At 41.7% G+C, this 13,860-nt stretch overlaps 1 protein-coding gene across 1 annotated transcript in view; it reads right to left on the reverse strand.

The window, feature by feature from the left end:
* The window catches only part of HMGCLL1 (3-hydroxy-3-methylglutaryl-CoA lyase like 1), a 122,613-nt gene that overhangs the window by 52,097 nt on the left and 56,656 nt on the right, over window positions 1-13,860 (reverse strand). Inside the window, exons 6-7 of the mRNA XM_010995385.3 lie at window positions 6,270-6,333; window positions 2,740-2,928 (exon numbers count right to left, since the gene is read on the reverse strand). Of these exons, the coding sequence (XP_010993687.1) occupies window positions 2,740-2,928; window positions 6,270-6,333 (253 nt within the window). The remainder of the gene's footprint in view (window positions 1-2,739; window positions 2,929-6,269; window positions 6,334-13,860) is intronic.

Genomic DNA, 13,860 nt, shown 5'->3' on the forward strand with positions numbered 1-13,860 from the left:
CTCAGGCTGCTTGCGACCAGCACGCGTGTGTTTGCAGGGACATCCCACGGTCTGTCCACACATCAGCGGTCTGTCTGAGCAGAAAAGCTCCAGAACGTTTAAAGATTGTCTCAGCTCCACACAGTTTCCAAAGAGAGAGCAGCATACATTCCTTTATTTCTCCCTGACAGTGTCACCAGCTTATCAAACTGGACGGAAGTGGCTGACACTGTTTGAACGCAGATGACAGAAAAGACAAACCCCAGAGCTCCAGCATTTAGCTCCCTGCGTGGTCTCTGCTCTTTGACCATTTCCTCCATCGTGCCTTTAAACTGGCCTCTTGGGCACCAGGTCATGGCGCTTCCACTCCAAGCCGCTGGCACCCCCTTCTCCTCCTCCTGTTTGCACCGTGACTACAACCCCAGGTCCGGGCAGCGTGACCTTGTGACCTGGGGACTATTGCTTCCCCAGGCTCTCCGCCGCACCCCCCTACCCTTCGGCACCCCCATACATACTTAGAGCTTGTGCACATAGTAAAGGAACAGAAGACACAGTGACAGGTGCTTGTGGACACACTTCCTGTGAACTCGTGCAGGAGCTCCCTGACACACACAAGTATAGATACACACACGCACAGAGACATGCGCATATACACACACGTGCACACACATGTGCACGCACACAGACATGCAGAGACACACAGAGACATGCAGACACACAAACATACGCACACATATACACACAGACACACGTATACACGCACAGACATACACAGACCCACAAACACATAGACACATGCACACATGCACACCAAACAGTTCAGCTTAAATTGGAGATATGTTCCTTCAGAAAAGATTTATATCCTTCCCAACACCTGTAGGCGCCACTGACCCACAACCCTTTGAAAATATTTTGTCTGCTTGGGTCCTTCCCATTCTGCTGGCAGTGAGAATCTGAACCTGAAATCCACATAACCATCAACCAAAAGTGATGAAGTCTGAAGGGAGCTTTTCTCTTTCTCCCTCACCCACAGCCGAGGCTGTGAGGATGACCGCGCTGGCCGGCCACTCCCTCTGTGAGGTGGCGTGTGTGCTGGTTCACCCTTCTGACTGAGGGTGTGTGACCTGCGGGGTCTCAGCCTTATGCAGGTTCTCACCTGGGCCCCCCATCTTGCTGGGGTCCCAGGTTGTTCCTTGTGGCTGTGACAGGACAGACAGACACCCCGGGACAGCATCCTCCCCTCCCAAGGCCTTTTGCCCAACTGGTGTTTCATCCTCACACACTGATGTGCGCACACACACACACACCCTTGGTTGGGGTTAGTTTCTCCTTGTTCTTTATATCTGATCTGAAACCTTTCTTCCTCAGATAGATCTTCCCTAACCATTACAATCATAGTGGGGTAACTGCAATATTTGGCACCAGGGCAATTTCAAGAGGCAGAGAAGTTTCCAGAATCAGACGTCTGGGTTCCCAGGTTTTGCACTGTAGCTCTGTATCCCTAAAACACTAAACTATGACTCATTAGATAATAAATACGCTACTTGAATAAAATATTACTCCAAGTGTTACCGTATATAAAGGATATGGCCGTAGAGAGAAATGAGAGACAGACAGACACAGACAAAGACACACCGACACACACACAGGCCTCTGCAGGAACCTGCCGGTGAGGAACACTTAAGTTACAGTTGCAGCTGGACACAGAATCCTGAAGTGATGCCGAGTTCCCTATTGTTTTAGAAACTAGAATCCAGAAGGAACATTGCAAAAACTCCCACGCCCCAAAGTCCGTGGGATATCGGGGTTTTTTCCTAATTCAATACGATGTTCCTTGCCTGCTTCCAGAGGATAAATAAGGATTTGTGCACATATGTTACAAAGTCAAAATAAGCCCTTGTGGGGGTGTCTCTTCACAATGTTTTTTAACTTCTGCCAAGAAGCTGTACACGGTGGGACTGTGACATTCAGCCTCACACACTGGTTTTCAGCCTCACCGAAAAGCTTTCAGACGCTCTTATCTTCAGTTGTCAAAATCTTGGGTTCAAAGAACATCAAATGAATCTATTTTTCGCCGAGTTTAAGAAAGAACATCAATTAAAAAAATAATAACCTTAAGATGAAATTTCTATCTATTCTTTGAAGTAAAATACCTTAAAAAGAACTGCGTGATCACGAGCATTTAAGAAGCAATTCTTAATCCCCCCAACTTTTTAAATCTCTTGATTTTGATCATTTCACAGAATAGACTTGATAAAAACCAGGGGTTCTTCCAAAAAGAGTGCTGGCCAACATCAGGAAAAGATCTGAAACAAAATATTCTACATTTCAGCACCATCTGGTCTCATCACAGAGCACCAGATTATCGAAAAGAGCTTCAGCTTCGTGATTACAGCAGTTCATGCTGCCTTCTCAGGGCTCTGCCCTCCCCAAAGGCTATCAGAGTTCAGTTATTAAATTTTAGGGCCGAGAGCATGTGGGAGTCAAAAACGGCAGACATAGCTCTAAAAGGATTAATCCTCCAAAACGAACACATTTGGGGATTTTTCTCAAATCAGATGAATGGTCCTATGAGACATCCTTGCTCTAAAAAGAGGCACAATTTACAAATATTTCCGGAGGGCTTGGCATGTGACAGGCTCTGGTTCAACGTTACAGTCATAGCAATTTATCAAGATCGTTTCACCAAAGGTCCTCATACGTTTAGGTGACAAAGAAGTCCACCCACCTTTACACATACACACAACCACGACAAAGTACCTGAAGGGCCGTGAGGATATTCGCTAAGGCTTGTCCGTATGTGTCGTGACAGTGAACAGCAAGAGCCCTCGGCGGGATTTCCTTCATGACACTTTCCAACAATTTCTTCATGCTTCCCGGAGTCCCCACGCCAATCGTGTCTCCCAGGGAGATCTCGTAACAGCCCATGCCATACAATCTCTTAGACACCTATCGGGAAAAGTGAGCAGCTAGTAAGACAAAGGACAGGAACAGACTCCAATCCTGCTGTTCCTCAGCAAACGTCATCCAGAGATAAGCATCACTACCTCAGATCAATTGCAGATCCCCGGAAAACACGTATGTTCGTCTTCCAGTCCTGTTCTTTGCTCATTAAATCCCAGACATTACACAAAACCTTGAAGGACATTAATTATCCTTTTCTCATATTCAAGTGTGCCTTGGAGTCATATCTATCTACATGTTCAATTATGAAATTATAAGCTACAATTTCAGTTCTGGGAGGCTTATTTTCTCAGCCCTTCAATCAAATGGAAGCATCGCAAATTTACTGTGGAACTAGTATTTCTCAAGGCATTAGACTCGTGGTCAAGAGATAGCAATCACACAGCTCTGTAGCTGGTAGAGACACTTAAGGTTTCTGGCTTAATTTTTTTCTGGCTCACAAATGGATGCTCTTGTGCTGAGGAAATTTCAAGTCTCCTTCGAGCCAAATAACTGATGTTCCCTTCAAAGAGCAGCATGAATTTGCATGAAGGCAGCCTAGTGTGCTGGCCAAGACGTGGGTTCTGGAATCAGACACAGGCCTGGTTTTCAGTCTCAGCTGCCACCCAGGCTAGGCATGTGATACTGGGGAGGAGATTAACCCTGTCAAGCCTCCGTCCCTACTACATAAAATAAAGACGTTAACACACCGTCACTGAGCACGTTTTCTAAGCCTAACTACTTAAGTTTTCTTAATTACAGTAATCATGATGATGTTCACAAGGGCAGGTTTGGTTGTGAAAATGAAATGAGAATCTATACGTAACACTTGGTGCAAAATCTGTCACATGCTCGACCGCTAACTCCCGTCTGATGCCCACTGTCATGCGAGGTGCTGGGACTGAGAGGTATACGGAGGTCACGATGGGTCATGCTGTGAAGGAGCCAGGAGTCAAGCGCGGACAGGTCTTACTCCGCTCCACTTGGGAATGTGTCAACCTCGCTAAAAGGATAATTTGGGGACAAAGAAATGGGACTCTAAGAACACGGAGCAAACTGACCTCAATCTATCGAGCAGGAGGAACCTAAGGGACAGCTGGAGACTAAGCCAGCATTAACTGATTGAAGAGGTTGCAGGCCAAAGGTATAGGAAGAAGGTTCCAGGAGGAGCATCAAATACAGAGGCTAACGTGCTCCAGGCAGCTGAAATATGAAATACCAAGGGCATCCAAGTAGGCAGAGGGGCCAAACGCAAAGGACAGCCGTGACAAGAAAGCAAAAACCAAGGGGTGATGGATCTGCATAAAGTTGGGAGGTAGGTTCGGGGCAGAGCACACACAGCCTTGCAGACCAACCAGGCTTAGGATTTGGGTTGAGGATTCTATCATGAGAGCAACAGAAAGCCTTAACAAAACGTAGGGTAGTGGAGATACAATCGGATTTCTATTTGAGAAAGGCAGTATCAATCCAATATCAAAAACAGGATGGAGGGCACTCAGAAGGGCTACCCACTCCTGGCAGGAGACTACCATTGGATGGAAATTTGGATTTAAAAAGGCATAATGGTGATTCTCCCCTACCTACTGCCTATGGAATACTGGAATTTCTTAACGGTCAGATTGAGGAGGAGGCGACAAGCTAAGAGGTTGGAGGAGATTCCTAAGGGAATGCAAGGGCTACAGGAATCAGGAAGCAGGGAACAGTCACCAGCTCCAACGTCTGCTGAGATGTCCAGATGAGGATTGAATATGATCTCGCATTTCTTGCCCCAAGTGCCAAGTCGTGATCTTACAAAGAGGGATTTCAGCTGAGAGAATGGTCTAGATGTCATCTTGGAGGGCAGTGGAAAGTTGGTGGCACATGGAGAGAGGGACCTCCCCTCCACTGCTGCAGACAGCCCTCTGAAGGAGGTTCAGACGTGAAAGGATGGAGAGAGACGGTCCAAAAACTAGACAGGGATGCTGACTTAAGGCAGGGAGTTTCCAGATGATAGAGGCTTGGACATGTTCAAGGTTAATGGGAGGATTCTGCAGTTGCATGCATGGGGGGAGGGGGGTAATTAAGGGGAAGGGTTAGGGGCTTGAACACAGGGAACAGACTTTGCAATAGTCATTTTGGAGAGTGAGACAGGGAGCTGGCCACACAGTGTCGTGGAACAGCACAGAAAGCCCAGGCGAGGTCACTGGTCATGAATTCCTGATGCTTCCAATCCACCTGGTGCATGACTTCTTTTGAAGCAACACCCCAGGCATCGTGGAGCAGGAGTGGAGAGCCCGAGGCTGCACGTGTGGTGCATCCAGAGTTGGTGCGAGGCGCAAGGCTGGAAAGCAAGGGCTCGCGGGTGTGGGCAGAGTTGGATTCAGGTTTTGGGGAGCCGGCAGTTCCACAACTTTGGAAATGTTCTTTAAGAAAAGAACATATAATTGGGAATACAAAATAATAGCAGAGACTTTAAAGGGTCCCACACCTGCAAAGGACTACAGAGCTTAACCTTCCTCACTCTATAGTACGTCTGCCTCTGCGTGCAAACGCCTGCTTCGTTGATAGACCACGGGGTAGCTATCATTTGAAAAATCTGCTGTTCAAATAAATGCACAGGAGACGAATGGCTTTAGCCAACCTGAGAGTTCCTTCAGTTTCTCACAATGCTTTCTTCATGGCTTCAGAAGCACATTACTAAGCTTATAAAAATTAACCTTAACAACAGGTGCACACTAATACGCTACATGATGTACAAATGAGTTTTTGAGCATCCAACCCAATCTCAAAGACCGAGAGTTTTGTATTCATTGGCATCAACTAAGAAACAGGAACAGGGAGTAGAAAATGAACTTCACTAAGCAGGTCCTTCATGACTACCATGTATTGCTGTGAAATTGCTCTGGAGTAACAGCAACTTAGCAGGCTCTCGGCAGTGAGAGCTATGGGATCTCGAAGGAACACACACAAACGCCAGCGTACGCAGGAGACAACAAGGGAGGCCACCTGAGCACCCAAGGAGAAGTTCAAGTGTGTGTACCAGCTGCCCCGGCAGCACTCTGACGGAAGGTGAAAAGGTCACTCAGTGCGCTCTACCCACATGAAGACAAAAGAGATGCTTTTATTCGCTCCAAATTTGAGCACCCAAAGGATAAGACTCGAATGCTAACTCTGATCAGTGATAGTCAACATATAGGTCTTGAGCATTAAAATAAAACTATTCACCAAGTGAGCCAACGTGTCTTCCAATACACAGTTCTCCACAGTCTTTGTGGTGCAGACGCAATTCGTGGGAAGAAAAATAGCCCACTTTTTAAAATAACAGACATCATTTTACCATGAACTAGAAAACTGGATGAATCTCTTACTTCAGTCACTTTCTGCGGCGTGACGCTTCCTTCACACGGGCATCCCAAGGCACAAGATACGTACCTAAAGTGAAACAGACAGCCGTGTAAGTATCCGTACAGTGGGTAAGCCACTTGTCTAATTTTCACTTTATAAAAATAAAGAAATGGCCAAAACGTCATCAAGAAAATTGACTTTACTCTGTCTTTTCATTATTATCATATTCTTAGGCCAAACAAAAACCATTTGAAACATTTTCAACTTATCTCATTTTTTTAAAAATTGAAGTATAGTCGGTTTACAATGTTGGGTCAGTTTCTGGTGCACAGCATCATGTTTCAATCATACATGTACAATACACAGATTCCTTTTCATATTCTTTTTCATTATACCTTACTATAGGATATTGAATACAGTTCCCTGTGCTATACAGTAGAAACTTGTTTATCTATTTTATATATATTAGTATCTGCACATCTCCAACTTCCAGTTTATCCCTTCCCACCCTCTTTTACCCCTGGTAACTATAGGTTTGTTCTTTATGTCTGTGAGTCTGTTTCTGTTTTGTAATTAAGTTCCCTTGTGTCTTTTTTTTTTTTTTAGATTTCCCATGAATATCATATGGTATTTTTCCTTATCTTTCTGGCTTACTTCACTTAGAATAATGAACTCCAGGTTCATCCACGTTGCTGAAAATGGTATTATTTTATTCTTTTTTATGACTAAGTAGTATTCCATTGTAAAAACACACCACAACTTCTTTATCTAATCATCTGTTGATGGACATCTAGGTTGTTTCCATGTCTTGGCTGTTGTAAATAGTGCTGCTATGAACACTGGGGTGCACGTGTCTTTTCAAATTAGAGTTCCCTCCAGATACATGCCCAGGAGTGGGATTGCTGGATCATATGGTAAGTCTACTTTTTGTTTTTTCTTTTTTGAGGAATCTCCATACTTCAATTCAACTCATTTTAATTTTTCTAATAATTATGATGCTATATGTATTATTTGATGGCAGATGGGAGTAAGATAAGTGTTTATCTTGTAGGGTTGCTTAAACTACAGCAATGGATGAATATTCAAAGCAGAAAATATCAGTGAAATATACTGTTTTTTTTAAAATAAGTATCTATATTCAACTGTGAAATTTCCAGGTCTTTGGAATCACACAGAGAGACCATGTAGATGACTAACTGAATTTCTCTCTTCACTTCCGTCTGGCTGTTTTGGACCCATGTAGACACAGCCATTAATCACCCCCAAACCCCAAGAACTGGCCACAACCTCAAAGTTCATCTTGTTTATCTCTCGTGGATGTACCTAAATCACCCCAAACAGAAGAGCATCTAGTCTGTGTTTAAAAGGCTCCCAAGACAGATATTTCACAAGCTGCCTCTACAATTTACTCCAATATTAAAAAGTCAAGCCTTTCCTGCAAGGACAATGATGCATTTCCATCTTAAAGTATTCAGCTTTTGAAAAAGCTTGTTTTAGTTATTTTCAGCTCAACACAGATCCCAATTTATTAAACTCTTCTCAGAGATTTTACAACACCTATATTAAAATCATGCACCGTGAGTCTGATTGTCAGGAATGAAGCAATTTGCATGAGGGAGAGAGGGATGCTGGAAAGGAGACTTGGGCTCAGTTCTTTGGGCCAGAATATGACGGCCTTAGCAAGCAAGTCCCTTGCATGCTATACCATGGAGCTTAAATACTGAGCTCACTCAAAATTATTTTGAGACATTCATAATCATTCAGTGAAGCAGTGACAAGATCAGATTTGTTTTCCAGAAATGTCACCCTTTGCGAACTCCAGAAGTGGCTGTCAAAGGAAAGATGGAGGCAAAAACATGAGCAGAACTACTACTGAGTCTCCTTGATTTTAAGATGCTGTCAACTGGAAGACACTCTATGAATTTCACAACAGGTTTTGGAGTAAAAACTTAAAATATACATTCAGTAGCTCAATGCATAACCATTGATCCTAAAGATATAACCTGATTTCAAAAGTATTAGAATGTGAGTAAAAGTTAGGTTTTGGAATTAAAATAACTAAGCAGTTCCATTCAGCCATAAAGCAGTTATAAGCACAGAGAAGGAGAAAAAGAGGATAAATTCAAGTAAAATTTGAAAGCCGTGCTGAACAGGAAACCCATCTCTTGATGAGTTTCTTGAGAAGCATTTTTTTTCTTCGGTCTCTCATAAAATGAATGGCTTTTTCAATAAATTGGTGGGTTTAAAATTTTGTTGCTTTTTTACATAAAGTTTGTGCCTTTCCTAGAAGTTTAAGATGTAAACGTATTCTCATGTGTGAATTTGAAAATTCAAGAGCCTGTTATGAGATGATACACATTTTTTTAACAAACGGTAATTTCTTCAATAAGTTGTTTGCCTTCTGAAGTGTCTACACCTTAAGCCTTAACATAAAATTTCAATCAGAAAAGGGTTATGTTGTCATATCATAATAGGAAGAAAATCTCTATTGGAATATACACCTTCTGTAAGACTGCATGCATCATGTTCCTAAAACCTGTCTTTGTTTAAGAAAGTCTGGATTACATAAATCATATTTAGAAAAACAAAAAAAAACAAATCCATCTCTCTCCTCTTCCAATTATATAATCTGAGCTTAACGTTGGAATAATTTGTATAAATCTAATCAAGATACGTGAAAAGAAAATGTTCTTAAGTGGACACAGCACTGGAGAAGGTGGCTAGGGGTGAAAACGGATAAATATTTTCACTTCAGATACAATGATTATAGATAACATGTTGCAAAGAGAATGCATTTACTCTGAACTCCAAATATCTAAATGTGATTAAAAAAGGAAATTCAAGCCATCCATTTGCATGTTGCCCCTCCTAATGTGAAAACCAAAAAAGGGCAAACAAACAAACAAAAACCCAATAACAAATGTAAGACACGGTTGAACAAGCATCTCTCTCCTGGATTCTCTTAAACTGGAACATGAAAACTTGGCCCCAGCTACCCCTTTATGCCATGACCCCAACTCTCCACGTGCATTTTCACTCGCTCAAGTTCCCCATCTGAATCCTCCCCAGGCCTATGATCTGCCTGGTCTTCACTCTCCACTGCATCTTTATTTTCATGTGCTCTCTTCCACCCTTTTTTAACCTATTCATGCATGGGGCTACTTTTCTCCCAAGGGAACACGATGGTTCTCAGCTATGTTCATTGACTAATTTACCACTCTGGAGCAGAGGCTGGCCAGCTACGGCCCATGGGCCAAATCCTGCTCGTCATTCTTTTGCAAATAAAATTTTATCGGAACAAAGCCAGGCCCGTCTGTTCACCTATTATCCATGGCTATTCTGCACTATCACAGCAGAGCTGAGTAGCTGCATCAAAGACCGTCTGACCCACGAAGCCCAAAGCATTAGTGTCTGGCTCTTTACAGAAAAAGCCTGTCAATGGCTGGTAAAAAGCAAGGCATATTCATGAGTGTGATAAGCCCTCTGTCATGAAGAAAACAGGCTGCAAACTCTGCTTAGACTAGTGGCGAAAGTCAAGTTTCTAGACTTCTCTTCTCTAATCATCCATTACAGTGGTTCTCAACCCTGGCTGTCTGGAGCTTAAAAAACAAAACAGACACCAATGGTTAGAGCACACTCCAAACCAATTAAATCAGAAACTTGGGGAACAGACTCTAACCACTGACATATTAAAATAATTTTCAAAGTTCCATTACGCTACCAAAATTGAAAACCATGCAACTATTAGCAAGACTTCCTTACCTGGATCGTTTGATTGATGCCTGTATGTAAAAGTGAAACTACACAGACATGAGAGTATCTAATCTCAGGAACGTCCTCACTGCTGCCCCAAAGCCTCTACCTTTGATTGGACCCATGACATTCACAGCATTTATCCATTTTTAATTGACTGGTGGTTAAATTTCTCAGACTTATCCCAAATAGTCTGCATTCTGCCTAAGCCCCAGCCTGCAATGTCTCCGTTTATTTTTTCATTTCATTCCTTACTCCTGATTCATTGTCCTTTTCACTGAACTATATCCTTTAGTAATTCTTTCAGCAAGGGTCGAATTTTGCAGACTATTTCATCAACCAACGGTTTTATTTCACCCTTATTAATTTGTAATAGTTTGGCTAGGTATAGAATTCTAGGTTGGCAGGGTTTTGTTTTGTTTTGCTTGTTTGTTTGGTTTAGTTTTATCATTTTATACATATTATTTCACTCTCTCCAGGTCTCAGTTTTTGCTGATGACTATTTTGCTGTCTAATGAATACTTTCAAAGCAATTTTATAGTAATTTCCCTCTTATGTTTTAGGACTATTTGTTTACATCTAATATTCTGTCTTTTACCATAAGTATGTCAGGACTTGCTATACTTCCTCAATATTGACATTAATGCTTTTCTTTTTTTCAAGGTACTGGTTCATCAAACCTATCTCTGAAATATATTTTTCCTGCTTCCTCTTTCTGGGAATTCTATTAGGCATTGTCTCTTCATCTCACTGTCAAAATTTCTATTATTTTTCTGTGCTTCATTAGAGCAATTTCTTCAAATCCTACTTTCAGACCACTAATCTCCATTTCAACTGTATGTAATATGCTGTTCAATGCAATTACTGCTTTTAACACGTCTTTTTCATTTCCATTTCTTTTTGTCAAATCTTCATTCTTTTTTTTCATAAAGCCCTGTTCTTTTATTGTGTTCTTCCTTTGCCTCTATGAATATTTTAAGGGTTAATTTACAATCTCTTTTTCAGATTATTCTATTTGCCTACTTTTCTGCTAAAGTCCCTCTGCTTTTTCTTTCTTTTTTTTTTTTCTTTTTTTTTTTCTTTTTTGCTAATTTGTCTTAGGGTAGTTTGTTTTTTCATGTGGTCTGTAATCTGTACATTTTACATGGTGATTTTAGTTTTTCTGGATGTTCCATGAGAAGCCTGAGTTATTTAAATGTTCTTATAAAGGAGACCTAATTTCGTTTTTCCCTTGCCTTGCAGACTTTACCAGTTCCCAGACAGATTTCTACCTTCATTTCTCAATCTGGGTTTCCACAATCCTCATATGTCATAAATCCACAACCCACAACACTGGCACAGGTTTCAGTGACTTTGCATTGGCAGGGAGGTGCTTCCAGACTCCAAGAAGAGTCAGCTCTAAATCCAAGCATTAGCAGAACATCTATCTTTTCCTGTGTACACTTTAAAAATCCCATTTCCAAGCCACCAGGGATTATATCTGGAATAGATACCCCCATGTTCCAGTGGCATCAACCAGCATCCTTACCACATGTTCCTGATGAAATCTGGGGACTTCCTCTCCTGAGCTTGGCTATATGTTTTACAAGTTGCTATATTTATGTGTTCATAATGGGACCAGAAAAGGGGTCTCTGTGTCAGCTCAGTCCCTCACAGTCTCTTTCTTTCTCTCTCATTATTACACAGATAATTCCAGAAACACAACTCCCAATCTTCTTGTGAACATTCCAAATTGATTGACTGCTTGACACATTCACAGGGCATATTAACTAAGCTCAATATATTCCATTCTGGGTCCCCTGCACTTGCCATCTTGACATAAAATAGACAGAAAACAAGGACCTGCTATATAGCACAGGAAACTGTATGCAAAAAAAACCCAAAAAGATACAGTAATTTTCAGCTGCTAAATCACTTGAAGGTCACCTTTGAGAACATATTCATTAACATTCCCCGGCAGCCTCTACAGCGTGTGAGCTCTGCCAGTGCCAACCCACGTGGTGGACAGAATGGTGCCTGAGCGCCCTCTCCAGGACAGCGCAGACGTCTCCTACGTGCTCTCCCGGCCTCTGGTCACGTGCCATTCACTCACTCATTTGCACACCCGTGTCAACCGCCAAAATAATATTAAACTTGGTGCTCAAGTTCAGCAATGTCTGAAACCTCCTCTACTTTCCACCTCTCTTCATCACACAGCCTCAAAAGCTCCTACTGCGGTAACTGCGAACTTTCTCGTGTTACCCAAACATTTCTAGAGATTTCTCTTCACTATGCCTTTGCTCTTGGTAGATTTCCTGCCTTGCCTGGAAAGGTCATTATTTCAGCTTATGTTTCCGTATTTTTACCCGTCTGTAATAACGTCACTTTATGGACATCTTCTCTATGAAGTTTCTACAAATCACGCCACAGAAACTTCCTACAGTATCACTTTGTGCTTTAATAGGATTTATCTGTATCTCTTTTAAAGTACTTGGCTTCTGTGATCACAGAACCATTATTTGTATACCTTTTACTTCCCCAGCCTGCTGGAAACTCTTTGAAGTTAGGCTACTTGCTGATTTTCATATTCCACTTAACATCACAATACAGGGCATTACATAAAGCAATTAACATCTCTTGAATGAATCAATGCAGAAAACGTTAGTGAACATGTCATTTTTAACCTCCTGGAAAATTTTCTTTGACATTCCTAATCTTTACAATAAATGGATAGCTAGATCTAAGTTATTAATGTTCTCAATTCTGTAGCCAGGATGACAGCACATATTTGGGAGTTCACACCTGGAGCCCTGTTTTAAACATTATTTAGGATAACAGAGTAATAAAGAAATCACCAACCATATTGAAGCCAACTGTACTAAAATCAGCAAAAAGCACAGTGTTACAATATACTCTGGGTAGAAATGTCAGTTTTATTTTTATTTGTGCTTGCTGAGGCCATTTATTAATACTGTGCAAAAAGAAAAAAAAAAAGGTTAAGCATTCAAGTCTTTAACGACTTCACCTAGCTGAACCGAATCATGAAAAATCACCTATAGTTAGGCTGTACCCAGGCCACCTTCCCACAATTTGCCCAATTTCCTCCGATCAATCAGGCAAAAGGAAACCAAGAGAATGAGTGAAGACCTTGACTAAATGTCACAGACGTTTGAAGTGGAGAGTCAACCGCTGCTATCCTCAGAAGAGAGAAACAATGCCAAGGGTGATGAGATGGCACCTGATGTCAATTAAAGGTAATTAAGACATTTAAATTGAGGAGTGGGTTTGATGCCCTCGTGCAAAATATATCAACCTATGAACAATGCAAGATAACATTCCTTTACGAACAAGCCAATTAAAAATAAATTTTGAGAGCCTATTATGCACTTTTCACCATGGATGATATAAGAAAAAATGACTGTCTTTTGGTCTGAAGAGATGATTCTGCTAAAATTCTCCTTTGGCTCTAAAATGTGACTTTCATGAGAAATGACAAAACACCTTTTTTCCTCAAAAGCTCTCCACGAAGCCTACTTAAGACGTGACCGCACAAACACAACTCACACATGTGAACTTTAGCGGGGTACATGTTATCCTGCCACACAGCAATGACAGAGTAACATGCAAGGTTAAGAAAAGTGTAACTCAAAGAAGCCATATGTATGAAAGGAAAGAATTTTCACAGGTGTCTCATTTTTAGAGTTTCCTGGGCCACATTTTGGTAGATGATGGTTTGAATTGCTCTTCCAGACCAATGCAAAAGCCTCAGCTTAACAGTAGGAGTTGGAAAGGAACGTTGACCAGTAAGCTGTCCACTTATAAAAAGATGGTACCATGTGGGCCAGTGAACTCCACTGGGGTAGATCATCCAATGGAAAGTAG

Source organism: Camelus dromedarius, chromosome 19 (assembly GCF_036321535.1).
Source record: "Camelus dromedarius isolate mCamDro1 chromosome 19, mCamDro1.pat, whole genome shotgun sequence".
NCBI classification, from domain to species: Eukaryota; Metazoa; Chordata; class Mammalia; order Artiodactyla; family Camelidae; genus Camelus; species Camelus dromedarius.